At 43.3% G+C, this 16,341-nt stretch overlaps 1 protein-coding gene across 1 annotated transcript in view; it reads right to left on the bottom strand.

Annotated features, from left to right (window-relative positions):
* MPZL1 (myelin protein zero like 1) overlaps positions 1-16,341 on the bottom strand; it is a 61,468-nt gene that overhangs the window by 14,929 nt on the left and 30,198 nt on the right. The window contains exons 2-4 of the mRNA XM_030875565.2: positions 7,041-7,207; positions 1,609-1,822; positions 736-868 (exon numbers count right to left, since the gene is read on the bottom strand). Of these exons, the coding sequence (XP_030731425.1) occupies positions 736-868; positions 1,609-1,822; positions 7,041-7,207 (514 nt within the window). The remainder of the gene's footprint in view (positions 1-735; positions 869-1,608; positions 1,823-7,040; positions 7,208-16,341) is intronic.

A 16,341-nucleotide genomic window follows, 5' to 3' on the forward strand; every position in this document is an offset into this window, starting at 1 on the left:
AGCTCGTGCTACATCAACTGAAACCCAGCCTCACTCTCAGTCTTACCACACGAGTTCTACCAAGCTTATACAGGCTAGCTTTCCAGCTGGAGTGGCAGAAAGAGAGGGTCCTTCAATTAGACACACACCCTATGCTCAAACATGTTCTCTTTGAGAAGCCGCAAACAAAACGAAAGTCTTCTTTATTGCTGGTATATTTTGCAACTCTTATTAACTCAGCTTGGATGAGTCCAGCCATGCATTCCAGAATGGTCAAAGCAATAAACCAAACTACAAACAGGAAAAGCCCTGCATCATCACATCGGGGGGGGGGTCATTTATCAGCATACTCCTCTTATCATTATTATGTTTACCTAACTGAAAAGAAGAACCTTATGAGATTATTACCTAGAGATCAAGTTAAACTCATATTAGGTAAGTGATATCTGTGGCTTAATAATGCTAACTGCAGAGTGGATGATACTGAAACACAGAGCACAGACTACTGAGCAGTCCGTTTCACCAAACCTAAGAAAGAAACTGAAACAGGGATTAGTGTCATAGTCTACGTTTAACAGCAGGCCACTGATTTCTGCTTGCCCGTGTCAGAACATCTTCTAAGAAGATGGCTCGATTCCGACATGAATGCTAACGGTAGCTAATTCTTCACAATTCTTTTCCCATAAAGCATACAGAAGTTTTCATAAACTCTGATTCCTTCCCTCCACCCTTCCCCCCAAAAGCAGAGCTGCTTACCCGGTGTAATCCCGTTTAGAGTTTTTCCTTCTATAGAGGACAGCCAGAATCATGGTGATGAGCAGCGTGAGACCCAGGACCACAGCAGTAACTATACCCACCACCACCCAAACGGGAAACGCAGGCAAAATCTCTAGAGAGAAAGAACAAAACAGGTTTAAGGTACACTGCGACAGAGAGAAGAAATGGAATTGTATCAAGTTAATAAACAAGTGTCTTCCTTTAGCAATTACCATACCCTATTTGATTATCCAAATTATGAGATCCTAGTACCTAACTGATGACATAGGAACATTAGCTGATAAAGAATGAGCTTTAGAACTAAAAACATTTCTATATACATAATCCCTCCCAGTGCTCTAAAATCGAAGAAAAGCTGGGGATGTGAATTTACCTCAATCTATTCTCCAACAAAGCAGACTTTGTCTCGAAATGAGAGAGCAGAACCCGCATTGCCTGCTTATTCTCCAAAAAAGGTGAAGAAATAGCTATACTGTTTCTGCCAATGTTAAAGCTTTCTCCTGGAGAATATTAAAACAATATTAATCTCCTTCTTTCCCAATACTCACCCCATCCAACTATAATGAATCTGGCCTTACTTCTAATTAACAGTGAAAAATTCATACTCCTTTAATCTGATCAGTATGCCCCAGACAGCAGGTTTATAAATGGAGAAATCAGCCACTCCGGTGGGAATGAGCTCCCTGACCCCCAGGCATGTTCGGTAGAGCCACAGGTCGATGGAAACAGGGAGCATAACTGTATGGCAGAAATACCCCTTTCAAACACACCCTGAAATGTAACTCTTGTTCTCTAACTAAGCATGAAATAAAGGGGACTGAATCATTACTGCAAAAATACTCAAGGAAGTACCTTTCTCTACAACATAAAGCCTAATGTGTCCTGGCTGGACAACAATGTCAGGCGGATTTTTGACATCACAGATGTAGGTGCCGTTGTGTATAAACTGCATATTTTCTATGTTGATTGACGCATCTTTCTTGTCGAGGTCTCCAGCCCAGCTGATTCTGTCCTTAAATGGTGGGTAATTCCCGGCATACACTTGCCCTTGGGAGTAGTGGAAAAACTGCAATTAGAAAAAAAGAACACATGAGCTATTCTCAAAGGTAGAAGTTCTAAACTCTATTATAGGCATGCTGTGAAGGGTTTTTTTAAAAAAAGACGTCATCTGAGGAGCTCCAATCAAGATGGCGGAGTAGAAGGATGTGAAAAAAAGACTTCATCCAGAAAGAAATGCCACATCATATTACAAATCTCAGGCTATAGAACCTAAGCCAGACAGGGATTTAGAAATCATGGAGTTCAACCCTGTTTCAGTTGGAGAAATAAATGTGTACGTTCTCTCTAAACCTCTCAATAGCCCAGTGGTGTAGCAATTACCACCCATATTTTTATAATAAGGAAATGGAGACTCAGAGAAACCATTTGCCCAATGTCACAATGACAATAGGTGGTGGATCCAGAGTTAAAGTCAGGACCACCTGACTCTTCAAAGCCAGTGCTCTGATGGGCACCACAGTTGAGCCCAGTGAATCCAAAGGTTTCAGCCTTAACTCACAAAGCTTACCATTAAGATATGCAAAGCCATCAAGAAAAAGAAGCCCAAATATCACAGATCAGTTAATCTGATGGGTTCCCCAGTCTTACTTATTGGTTTCCTACAGAAAAGTCATGGACGTGTGAAAGGAACACAGCCCAGACAACCCAAAATGTTCTCGTCCGCCTTTGCAGGTTCAGCCTTTAGCCCCTTCCTCTTTCCACTCTCACTCTCTCCTCAGACCTGCTTTCAGCAAGGGAACACTTTGTCAAACCCAGCCCCCTGGAAGTAAGGTCAGGCCTGGTGGGTGGGGATCTATCCTGATATGCGGCTTCAATCCAAGCACCTCTGCTAGAGGCTGGATGTCTGTTCATATTCACAGATGGGGCGATAGTGGGGTTGGGGAGGGTGGTGGAAATGAGCATTAGTCAACCACTGAGCTGCACTGGCAATCCAAGCACAACATTTTCAGAACCTTTTGTGGAAGCTGCAAACCCCTGTGCAATCTCACCCATTCCTATGATTTAATGGCCATCTACATTTTGTTAACGCGCAAACCTCTCTCACGCATAGTGCTTCCTGGAGATCTAGACCCCAATCCAACTGCCTACTCACGCAGCTGCCTCCACCCTCCAAGTCTGCCACCTTCTCCTATCAACTCCACCTTCTACCTGTGTATCTCATCTTGACTGATGGCTACATGCCAGTCTCCCAAACCATAAATTTTGGAGTTATCGTTAATTCCTCTGTCTTCCTTCCCATCCAATTAATTTCCCGATCCTGGGACTTCCCTGGTGGTCCAGTGGTGAAGAATCCACCTTCCAATGCAGGGGATGCGGGTTCCATCCCTGGTCGGGGAACTAGCATCTTGCATGCTGTGGGGCAACTAAGCCCGCGCTCCACAACTACTGAGCTCGTGTGCCTCAACTAGAGCCCGCATGCCGCAAACTACAGAGCACACACACCCTGGAGCCTGCACGCCACAACTAGAGAAGAGAAAACCCACAGGCGACAACTAGAGAGAAGCCCGTGCACCACAACAAAAGATCCTGCATACCTCAACGAGGATCCTGCATGCCGCAACTAAGACCTGACGCAGCCAAAAATAAATAAATAGATAATGAATCATTAAAGAAAAAAAAAATCCCCAATCCTGTCAATTCCATGTCCTAAGTTTCTCTTTTCTATTTAATTCCCACTGATAATACCTGATGTTCATGTCCTCAGCATCTTGGGCTATGACCTCTTAACTGGTCTCAAGCTCCTCTAATCCATCCTCCACAAGGCCTGAATGATTATTGGGAAAAAAAAAATTAAAAACCATTTATCAAATATATACCCTGTGTTTACTATAACTAATGCTTGTTAGGAACTATGAAGGCTCTGAGGTTTTACCCTCCCTGCAAGTCTGCCACAGGTTCACAGATGCTGGCAGAAGACACAAGACTCCTGGGAAGTCTTTGTTCTCATGAAGAAGACTTGGAGACAAAGGACCCTATTACTTACAAACAGCCAGCAGCATGTTTTTATCTGTGGCCCCTGCCCCCCAAGGCCCACAGGGACGGCACGGAGGGGCTTGGGTGGATGCTGTGCGTGCAGAGGCTCGGTATCACAGCTGAGGAGCCCCAAGCTTAGGAAACCCAAATCTTTTATAATGGCCCCAAAGGGAGACATATTACTATCTTGGACAGTAAGCAAACCTGTCCTCTGCTCCAGAGGGAGACACCGTCTCTGCCTTCCAAAGCTAGTCACTGAACAAGAAAGGTAGCCAGGGCCTCTGCTTGTAAGATGGGCAGAAATGTGAAGTACCATGAAAAGTAACCCTCTGACACTCATAACCACGCTGCAAGGTGAGATTCACCTTGGCAGATATTTGGCAAGTGAGGAAAGAGGCTCAGAAAACCTTAGTGACTTACTCAAGGTCACAGGTCTCAGAGACAGAATTCAAAGCTTAAGCTATTTTCATTATTTAATGCCTCTCATGTCTGATTATATCTCGCCTGCCCCAAACCCTTCACCTCTCTTCTTAACCAGGAAATAAACCATAAACTCTTAGCTTAGCAAACAAGTCCTTCTGTCATCTGGTCTCTGCTTTCCTTCCTACCTCATCTACAAGTATCCTCTGAAGCAGCAACATAGACCTACACTACACTCTTTCCCACCTTTGGGTCTCCGCAAACCTCTCCCTCATCAGACTGGGTGCCCTCTGAAGGCAGGGTGCAAGCTGTATTTCTCTCTGTGCTCCTCCACACTTAGCACAGCACAGGAACTGTATGTTTGCTGAACCGCACTGATTAATAACGCTTTGGTCAAACCAGTAAGAAAGAGAGAAATGAAACAGTAAAAAAACTCACACACAAAAAGGGACTAGATCTCCTTATCAACCAACATTTATTAAGTAAAAGCCACTGTGTTAAAACCATGAGGGACGCCAAAGGTGTAAGATAGATCTCTACCCTCAAAATGCTTACATTCAAGATAAAGAAGAGAAAAACTGTCATAGCAAGGGAGTGGCCCAGAAAACATGGGCAGGGAGTTTTTAAGAAGAGATAAAAAGATCAAAAGAGGTCTTATGGAGGGATCACAATGTGAAGATGGGATACAACTTAAATGGCAAGAGTTCAGAAGTGGAAAAACAAAGCAATAAAGCACTTTTTACGAGACTGAAGGAGATCACGTGAGAGAATAGAAGTGGGGCTAGAACAAACAAGCACTGTTTGCAATGGGAAACTCTGAGGACTCTGACTAGGGCAGTGGTGAGGTGAAAGAACTGTTTTAAGGGGCTTCCCTGGTGGCGCAGTGGTTGAGAGTCCGCCTGCCGATGCAGGGGACACGGGTTCGTGCCCCGGTCCGGGAGGACCCCACATGCCACGGAGCGGCTGGGCCCGTGAGCCATGGCTGCTGGGCCTGCATGTCCGGAGCCTGTGCTCCGCAACGGGAGAGGCCACAACAGTGAGAGGCCCGTGTACCGCAAAAAAAAAAAAAAAGAACTGTTTTAAGACAAGGCACCTGATAGACTGCAGGACTGGGTTGAAAGATGGATAATTTGAAGTCGGGGAATAACCAAGGGGGTTGCCGCACAAGTCGCGGCACACAGTTTTTATCACTTAATGGAGAGGGGAGAAGCAGGAAGGCTGACAAAAAGCTAGATGCCAGAAACAAAGTAGGAAGAGCCAGCAAACGTCCTTATTTCTCAGGGTGGGTGTGAGGAATAGAAGGGAAGAGGTAGTGGATGGGGAAGGAAGGACAACCACCCCCTCTACAAAGCTCGAGATTTAAAAAAAAAATCAGGTCCCTAGAAGAACATAAATACCCAAAAAGAACTAGCACAGAAGGGAAACAGAGGGGAGAAAAGATGAGCTCTGTTTTAGACATGTGGACCCTAATTCCATGGACCAGAAAACCCATATCTGGTATGCTGGGCTTGATTTTACTTCTCCTGAAAATCTATAAAAACGAAGAGTGTCCTGCTCATCTTATTAACTATGCCCTGACATTTGGGAGGTAAAGGATCCTGTATCAGTGACTGAACATTCTGGAATGAACCATAATCAGACTGGTGTGTAAGTATAAATTGATTAGCTAAAAACATTAATCAGAAATACGGCATGTTTGGACTTCCCTGGTGGCACAGTAGTTAAGAATCTGCCTGCCAGCGCAGGGGACACAGGTTCGAGCCCTGGTCTGGGAAGATCCCACATGCCACAGAGCAACTAAGCCCGTGCGCCACAACTACTGAGCCCATGTGCCACAAATACTGAAGCCCACGTGCCTAGAGCCGATGCTCCACAACAAGAGAAGCCACCGCAATGAGAAACCCGTGCACCGCAACGAAGAGTAGCCCCCCGCTCGCCGCAACTAGAGAAAGCCTGCGCGCAGCAACGAAGACCCAACATGGCCAAAAATAAATAAGTAAGTAAATAAATAAATAAATTTATTAAAAAAAAGAAATACAGCATGTTCTTAATATTAAGGCTTGGGGTATGTAAACCTGCTTTGACCCACATGACAAGAATGTTTTGAGCATAAGTAAAACTGCTCTTTGAAGGAAAGAGCATCTGGGTGTCTTCCTGATGCTGCTTTACTTTCTATAGATAAAACAATGTCCCTCACTTCTAGTCTGGCAAAAGATGTCAGTGGGAAATCTTCACAAATTTAAATAATTCTTTGGACTCTCCTGGGTAAATCTGTGTGTTTAATTTTGCATCTATAGGATACGTGTTCCATGTTGATGCCATATTTATGGGAAGCAAAAGAATGCCTCTGACTCTGCTTCCCCATGACATTTGCATGGTTTCCTGCTCTCACTAACTCCGGGACTCTTTTACCCAGAACCATACCCAATTGGACCCAGTGAGGAAGTCATATAAATTTGTAATCTCTGACTTTACCTCACCTTTCCTTCCTATTCAGACACAACACCCAAGTGGCCTTCCTTTTTATAAATCCTGAGGGACACAGGTCCACTCAAACATTTGGAAATCAGGCATACATTCCAACCCAGTATACAGATAGATAGGTAGATAGAGATATCAATATCAGTATCAATATAGATAAGAAGCTGCATTTAAGAGATGATGAATTTATTTTTTTGGAGAGTCTGAAGCAAAAGAAGGGCCTTGAAGTCCCTGATAACAAACTCACTCATTTTGCAAGTGTGCAATCAGAAGGCTGGATCGTTAATCACACTAGAGCAGTAAAGAACCCCGTGAGGTATGACCAGCGGACAGCAGACAAGCATTCCTACCGACACAGTGGTGTCAGTCCCCTCTGGCTGGAAGCTCCAGGAGACTGAGGTCAACGTGCCGGTCGTGTTAGTAGACTTGAACTTGCATGTCAGCTTCCCTTGTGTCCCATTTGCCACGAAGATTTCTTTTGGTGTATACACCTCCAGGGCCGATACACCAGCAGTCACTGGAGAGAAAGGAACAAGGAAAGCTTAAGAGTAGGATTTAGCATGAATACCACTGTGCATGTTTATCAGAGGACAAAGAAAAGATACAAGAACCGTTACAAGATGTATACAGTAATCCATCAGCACTGTGTACTATACATTTCTGGCAGAATATTATATAGCCAGGTACTTCCTACAGACTAAACCACTGAGAGTCTGGGATTTTTGCTTTCTAATAAGAAGACATTTTTACTGGTTCAGTTATACCTAATATTTATGTTTTCTTTTGAACTAGCAGACTATTTTTCAGAGCAGTTTGAGGTTTGCAGAAAGTAGGAAGTTCCCATATATTCCCTCTCGCTTCCCCCAAGCCCCAGTTTCCCCTATTATTAACATCTTGCATTCGTGTAGCACTAACGTTGAGAATATTCTATATTTGGAATCACTCAGTAAATGTAGCCTTTTCAGATTGGCTTCTCTCACTTATATTAATTTAATCTTAATATTAATATATTAAGCTTATTAATATTAATTTAAGCTTCCTCCATGTCATTTTGTGGCATGAAAGCCCATTTCATTTTATTGCTGAATAATATCCTTTGTACGGACGTACTACAGTTTATCCATTCATCTACTGAAGGACATCTCATCATGCTTCTCTGACGGTCTGTTTTTAATGATGTGGAGGCCATAGTTTTACTTCTTTAAATAGTTCTCATATTCACCTGCTACATTTCAATTTATATCAAGTTGATCTTTTCTCATCTTCCATATATAAAGCAATTAAAACTGTTTGAGGTAAGAAATCACTTTATTTTAAAGCCATGTTTATTATTTAACTAACCCTTTTCCTATAAGGTATTTAAGGCAAAAATAACATATCTTGCTTTCATTAGTGAAATCTTACCTACCTCTGGATTTTAGTGTGCTAGATACACGTGTACTCAAGAAATAACTGACCACACTGGGTCACATATTCATTTATTCACTGAGTTTTTTCAGTTAGCCTAAGCCCAGGAAGTAGTAATTAAAATGTCTATCACTTGGCATATAAAAATAGCTCTTTTTCCGAGATCTATAATCAGAGGCAACTGCAAGAATTATTAAGGATTCCTGCTAAAATAAAATAATCTTCACGCAAAAAGAGACCCTTTCATGAAAGAAGGTTAGAAAGAAACTTATTTGGCCTAAAAGTGGAAACAATTAGAGCTAATATAGAAGAGATTAAAAACACCCATTTTCAAAATAAGGTTCTTTTAAAGAAATAGTCAGGAGAGTATCCCTATCTGCAGTGTTCCAATTATTCTTAGAATGTAACAGACAAGCAGAATAAGGAAGGGTATTGTCACCCAGGACTGATGGTCATATTCAGAATTTTTTCTTCCTGAGGTCTTAACTATGACTCCAGGCTAAGGAGAACAAGAGTACTCCCCCATTCCTCCCAACCATCTTCCAAATGTTTATCCTCACGACACAATGGGCACTTTTGGCCATTCTTCTAAATAAACTGATAGCCACACTGCATCAAGCAGATTTTTTTCTGCTAAAGAGGGTGGATTATTATTATAGGGAACAATGGATTATTCTTCGTGGTCCAAACCTCAAAACAAGCCCTTCTTTTAACCAAGAAGCAAACAAAAGACAGTTCCTTGCTATTGTGGGTAGGCAGAAAAGCAGCCCCAGGGCACTTGAGTTCAAAATGAAGGACAAAGCATAAAACTGGACAATTTGACCAGTTTATTCCAGGGAGAAGCACTGGTTTGTAACCCTTATTTACTCTGTGTGATTTTGACTAGTTTTCTCCACTGGGATGAGCACTGCATGGAAAGCCACAGTCTTTAAAGTCAACAGATAAAGTTTCTCAAGGATTTTTTTTCAAACCAGATCCCTGCCACAAGGCCTGGCTGCAAGAACTGTTACCCTGAGATGTTATTTAATGATGCAACTAGGCCAAGTGCCCAAGTTTACAGTCATGGAATTTTGACCAAAAAGACCAACCAAATGCCTAAATGGGCTTTTAGACAATCTATTTAAGACAGACAATTTAATTATGCCAAAGCTGGTTAATAAACAAGTGGCTTTTAAAAACAACAACATACCATCACTCTTTGGCTAATTTGGACATGCAGCTCTTGGAGCCAGGAAAATGAATTCTGACTCCAGCCAATCAGCCAGTTGCAGAAAAATAACTCCATACATAGCTAGTTAACTTCCTCTTATCCCTGGCTCTTTCTCCCACTCTTGTCATAATTCTTGGAGCTTCCATTAGTCATAGGAAGAACCTTCCAAAACCCTGATCTCTTTGTTTATCTTATCTTCTCCAACGATCTTATCCTCAGGCCTATCCCAGCTGCTAATTCCCATAATCATACCCTAGCCCAGGGTTTCTCAACCCTGGCACTATTGACAATCGGGCCAGATTAGTCTTTGCTGTGGGGCTTGCCTGTGTGTTATAGGATGTTTAGCAGCACCCCTGACCTCTACCAGGTGTCCGTAGCAGCTTTTCTCATTCCAGCTGTGACAACCAAAAGTGTCCTTAGACAATTGCAAATGTCCCCTCCTCAGGGGCAAATTGCTCCTGGTCGAGAACCGCTGCCTGAGACCCTATCATTAATACCTGTTCCCCCTCCACAATCTTAATTTTCAGGCTCTCTGCCCTCTGATTGACCACTTCTGACTTTCCAGAACATTTCCTCCAATACCCTGATTTTATCAATCCTTCAGCCACATTAGAACCCAGAATCCATCAGTCCTCCAATCCTTTTACTGTCTCATCCCCAGCATGTCTCCACTTGTCCCGCTCGGATTAGATCCACGGTGCAGCACAAGACTCGTCCCCTGGCTGCACCGTCAGCTCCCCTGCCTCTCTCTCCCGTCAGCACATTCGCCCGGCCAGACCTCAACTCTGGTTAAGTCCACTTCTCTATCCATTCTGCATCTCTACCAGGGTGGCTGACCATAGCTGGAGAAAAGCACACAACCCCACTGACTGGTTTTACCTTAAATTCATGACCGCTAACTTCAAAGAGGACTCTTAATGGTGCCCAGCAATCCTCCCACATTTCCCTACTCCATCTAGGCTCCACTCTCCTAAATGACTATTTTATACTTTCCTCTCTAACCTCAACTGTGGACCTCCCCCTGCTTCTCTCGCTCAGCTGATGACTGTGCTTCCTGTTTCCCTAAGAAAACAGAAGCAATCACAAGAGAACTTCTCTGTGTCCCCAACCACATCCTACCGTCACCTTCTGCATCTGTGCCCTGTCTTCCTATGTGGGAAATGTCTGCACTGCTCTCCACTGTGCACTGGATCTCATCTGCTCTCACGCACCTAGGGACACCAATCCAGCAAGTCTCCCTTTTTCTCCTGAATATTTCATTCTCTACTGAGCTACTGCCATCAGCCATAGAATTATATACATTTATATCCCAACTTTAGGGGGAAAAAATCTTGACCCTGCATTGCCCCACAGCTAAGATCCCTTTGCCCTCCTCTAACTTGTAAATCTTGAAAGAATTGTCTGCAGTCACTGTGCACAGTCTCCCTCCTCCCACTATCTCCTGAAGAAACCCAATTCAGGCTTTCATCCCCAGTACTCCACTAAAACTGTTCTTGTTAAGGAATCCAACGACCTCCATGTGGCTAAACCAACAGTTAATTCTCAAATCTCATCTTATTGATCTGCCTGCATTTGATACAACTGATCACTCCCTCCTTTTTTTCCAGTTTGGCCTCTGAAACACCACCCCCTTTTGACTCTCTCATCTCATTGCCTGCTCCTTTTCTCGTCCCCCTGACCTCTACATGCTGGACAGTCCCAGATCATCCCTCTGACCTCTTATCCATCATTCTCTTGATGACCTCATCTATATATCTATCTATTTGGGCTGCACCATGCGGCATGCAAGATCTTAGTTCCCCAACCAGGGATGGAACCTGCACCCCTTGCAGTGAGAAACCAGAGTCCTAACCACTGGACCGCCAGGGAAGTTGGTAACCTCATCTAGTTTCAGGGCTTTAAATACCTCCTAAATGCCAATGACCCCTGTACGTACACACACACACACACACACACACACACACACGTGTGTGCATACGTATTCAAACGTTTATCCAGCAATGTCACTTGGATCTAACTGGCATCTTAAATTTAACAATGTCAAGATTGAACCCCTGGTTCCCACCTCCAAACCTGCCCTTCCATGGGCTTCTCCATTTCAGTAAAGGACAACTCCAGACGTCCAGTGGCTGAGGTCAAAGCTCTGGACAACTCTCTTTCTCACAACTTACGCCTAAGCCGTCACAAAACATGTGTCTGTACAAAAAACATATATAGAAGTTGATCTCTCCATGCTCTTTCAGTGCTACCATCTTGGTTCAGGCCTCCATCACCTTTCACTCAGGTTATTTCCGTGACTTCCTAAGCTGGTTCTCTCTTCCACCTCATCCACTTAACTGTAGCCAATCCACGGAGCGGCCAGAGAGATCTCGGTAAAATGCAAGTCAGATCTTATCACTCCTCTGCTCAAAACCCTCCAAGTTCCCCACGTCAGCCAGGATCAGGTCTAGGTCCTCACAGTGACCCACAGAGCCTGATGTAAGCTAGCCCCCCCGGCCACCTCTCAGACTTCATCTCCTACGCCTCCTCCCTAAACATGCTGAGCAGCCACCCTGTCACCTTGTTGCTCCTCTGCCTGTGATGAGAGCCCCCAGGACAGAGAGTGCTATGGACAAGGAGACGGGAAGTCATGATGACATGAGAGCTGAGAGAAGGGCATTCAACCAAGAGAACTGCTGGGAGTCAGGTGCTCTGCACAGCTGATCTCAGGGAGAAGTTTCAGCAGAGACCTGTACTTAAAACTGCATGTGGTTACCATGCACATCATAGAAGCCCTAAGTGCTTACAGCAGTTTCTGATCAACTGCGATGAGCATGAACGCCAGCAAAGTTTCTCCTATGTGGGGAAAGAGAAGGAAAGCATAGATCTCCCCCTCAGACTACATGCCATGCAGCCCAAGCCAGGGATGAATTCACTGGTTTCTTAAACAATTGGGAATGGTTTGCTTTGTCAGCCTTTTCTTTTTCTTTAAGTGACTAGGGGTATTATGGAAGTACATACTAAAATTATTGTGAAATTCAGATGGCTTGTCTTCAGTCATAAAAGAGAGTTTTAAGGGGCTAGTTAAAATGGCTAAAGAACGCAAATATAAAGAGCACCGAGATGCAGAGAAACTATTGTTCTAATCCATGTCATCCCATGTCACTGTAGACTGGACTCCCAGTCTGAATAAGATATTACATAGGTTTTTCTTTAAGCCTCAGATTTACAATTATGGTATAGTGGCAAAAATCACTGTGAAAAGTATGAAAACTTTAGTTTAAAAACTCATTGATGGGACTTCCCTGGTGGCGCAGTGGTTGACAGTCCGCCTGCCGATGCAGGGGATACGGGTTCGTGCCCCAGTCCGGGAGGATCCCACATGCCGCCGAGCGGCTGGGCCCGTGAGCCATGGCCGCTGAGCCTGCACGTCCGGAGCCTGTGCTCCGCAATGGGAGAGGCCACAACAGTGAGAGACCTGCGTACCGCGAAAAACAAAAAACAAAAAACTCATTGATGGGGGGGAAAAAGTCTCCTGTTGAATCTTGGAAAAACCAGTTGCCTCAGGAATAAAAACACAGAAATGAAATGAAATGAAATAAAAAGATTAAATGATATACACATGTTTTTACAACCGGCCAACTTTGGATTCTGAGTTACATATTAACTTACAGATAAACTTCAGAGTGGTAACAGGAGCTGAGCTTACTTTCTTCCTGGGGAAGGAATCTTGCTAAGTTACACTACAGTTCAAAGGGCAAGAAAACATATAAACAAAAACAACTCTTCTGATGTGCTCTGGGAAACAAATTTCTAAAATGCACCACTTTTGTTGCCCAAAAGTATCATTTAGCAGTGGGGTGATAATGACCCTCAAAGTAGGAGATCAATTCAAATGAAAAAGCCTGCAAAATCATTTGACAAGTATCAAAAAGACTGTGCAATCAACTCACTAAGGGTCATTTCTACAGTAGTCAAATATGATACCCCAAACTTGATATTTTTCCATTTTGGATGGAAACCTGAACAGTTTAGGGGAAAAAGGCGGGGGGGGGGGGTAGGGTGCAAACACAGAATACAAACATCCATCACAAGCACAAAAAAAGCAAATTCAAGAATGGTTTGCCCAAAGGGCTATTTCCTGACATGATCTATTTCAATATTTTGAATTATTGAAGTAATACAATGTCAATCATGTCTCCCAATGTCAATCATGTCTCATGTTAGTACATGTCAGGGTGACCTTTACGCCAGTAAATTCAAACTCTGATACCACAAAATCATTTAAAATATACTGGAGTGGCATTATTACGAATGAACAAACACTTTCATGGCGTAGTTTAAAATAACAGTGTTTTCATTGTTATTGTTAAAGCAATTCCTTGCCGTGTTACTTCTGGGTCCATGTGTAATACACCCTGGTTTGTAAAAACCTTACCCTTTTAACAAACCCTGTTAAGGTTTTTCCTTGAAATTGAAAGGCTTTTGTTTTTACTTTTTATTTTTTTAAGTACTTTGATGTGACCAGTATATTCTCCTCTAAAGAGTACAATCAAGCAATTTATTCAAACAGTTTTCCAGGCTATTTCTTGTTTGCTGTTGGTACACAGTGATAATCTGATATTGTAATATCACCTAGTGCAAGCGTAAATATGACCTTTTAAAACATAGTAAAAGAGAGGGACAAAAGAGCACTGAACACAAAATTCAGACTAGTGGTTCTGATTGGAACGGGGCTTATGGCGCAGGATGTGTGCAGCACACACTGTTGGTCGTGTTTAATTTCCTAGGCTAGGTAGTGAGGGCATGGGAGCTTGTTTTTAATGTGTACCCTGCAAAGTGTATCGACGTGTGTGCGCACACACTCGCCCACTCTCTTTCTTTTGTATATATTTTATTTTTCATAATAAAAACTGATTTTTTTTTAAAGAGAGAAAGGAAGACATCAGTAGGTATTAAGAGATTTACTTCTTTAACTCCCGAATGCTCCAGTGAAAGCATCCAGCACATGATTCCCTCCTGGGAGCAGAGCTGTGACTCCTATAAACAGGCTGAATAAAGGGAAGCCAATGGACGGTGCGTGTCGGTGGGAAAAATGCCGGTGTCTAGTGAGAGGCCTCACGCCCGCCTCAGCATCAGGCCACCCTGCAGCTGAAGGGGGCTGCTTTCTGCCACGCATCAGGGCAATTCTGGACCTGCTTCAGCTGGGCGGCACAAAGTAAGGGGAGGCTAAAAAAATATACTCTATTCAATGAGCCATAAATATTAATAAACTAAGCTTTTCATTTGTCAGGAACACGCTCTTCCGTACGCTTTGTCTAAAGTTATGCTTCAGGCCACAGTCTAAAAATGACTTCCTCCCAGTGTCTGCCCCACATCCCTCACCCTGTGCCCCTTTACATCCTGCCTTTCCCGTCAAGGCACCCTTCACACTCTACGGGAAGGACCTGCTGCCCGGAACCAGGGGAGGGCCAGTGGTTGTGTCCACCTTGTTCACCAAACCAACCTCTTTACCTCACAAATGCCTGCCCCTGTCAGTGTGCTCGACAAACATTTGTCTGAAAGTTGGAAAAAAATGAATGAATGAAAGAAGGACAGAAGAAGAGACCAACCACAACTCATTTACGCTCAGCTATAAAAAATTACACTTGCTTCACAACCAATGGCTTCAGCATAATGCCCAACGCAGAAGGAATTTCAGAGATTACTCAGGATCAAGTTTGAATGCTGACATCATCTTGGAGGAAGTTTAGATAGGTTTCCTCCAAGAGTCACCTTCCTATTTTGATGAGAAAATCCCAAAGGCAACTCATCTTTTGAAATGTTCAATTAAAATTAAAAAAAAAAAGTTATGTACTTTTACTAACACACGGGATTACCAAATTCCTCTCAGAGCTGATTCCTTCTACTCAGGATCGATGGCCAGCTGGCCACATCTTTATCCTTAACCTTTTTGCACCAGCAAAGATCTTTCTGTTTCTCAAATGAGAGATATTCAAAAGGTCATGAATCAGGCTAGTCATTGAACTGATCACTTGACTCCCTAAAGCCCTGGTATTTCTTGTTCGCCCTCCTCTATGTATGTACTGTTCATCTTTCTTTTCTGCTACGGCTTTCCTTCTTTCAATCAGCCATTATCCTTTCAAACCATGCTGGGACTCGGCTTCTGCCCTTAATGGACTGACAGTCTCGTGGAGACAAATGAACAAACATCTACAGTGCAGTGCCTGGCCCCTGGGATGCACCCGGGCTGGTGCAGAGACAGGGCACAGTTTCCACTAAAGACCAAAGTCTCCAATCAAGCAGTGAACACAAACGCCACAGTTGTAGTCAACCTGAGTTGTATCATCTGTATCCAAATGTTTGTCCCAAACTGTCCAAACATTTCTCAGTTCTTAGCAAGGAGATGAAAAGAAGACACTTTGGGGAAGAAATCAGATCATTTTACTTCTGACAGATTATAGTGGACTAAAGTGTTCAGCATAAAGAACACGTTGAAAGCTCTGGGGGCGTACCCACGGATAACAGAATAACACTCTCACGTGCTTTATGCTTCCCGGGAGCTGAAATGGCATATCAAAATTTCTACTCAAGCAAAAGACCACTGTACTGTGAATCTGTATTGCCGAGCTCTCAAATTTATTTTATCGGAAGGCCTACAGTATGTTAGAAGATATTTGAACAAAAATGTAATCCAAACCAGAAGAGGCTAATACAAAACATTACAGGAACATCAAAACAAAAGATGGTAAGGTATGTGCCTATGTTCGATGGCAAGAAGGGTACTTCTTGTCTCCAAAATAGGACAAAAGGTAAAGAAGCAATGGACAAACCATCACTTATTAAGTGCTTACCATGGGTTAAACATTATTAAACTATGGCACATTTATTATTTTTCAGCTTCACTGTTGGGTATTACCTATTGGATGGAAGCTCAGAGAGGTTGAGGAACTTGCCCAAGTGACTTATTCAGCAGCTGTGGAGCCAGAAGTTGAATCTAGGACCCTCAGACTCCAAAGCCTAGCTCTGTTCACTATGCTGATTACCAACCTTTA

The sequence above is a fragment of the Globicephala melas genome, chromosome 1, assembly GCF_963455315.2.
Source record: "Globicephala melas chromosome 1, mGloMel1.2, whole genome shotgun sequence".
Classification (NCBI taxonomy): Eukaryota; Metazoa; Chordata; class Mammalia; order Artiodactyla; family Delphinidae; genus Globicephala; species Globicephala melas.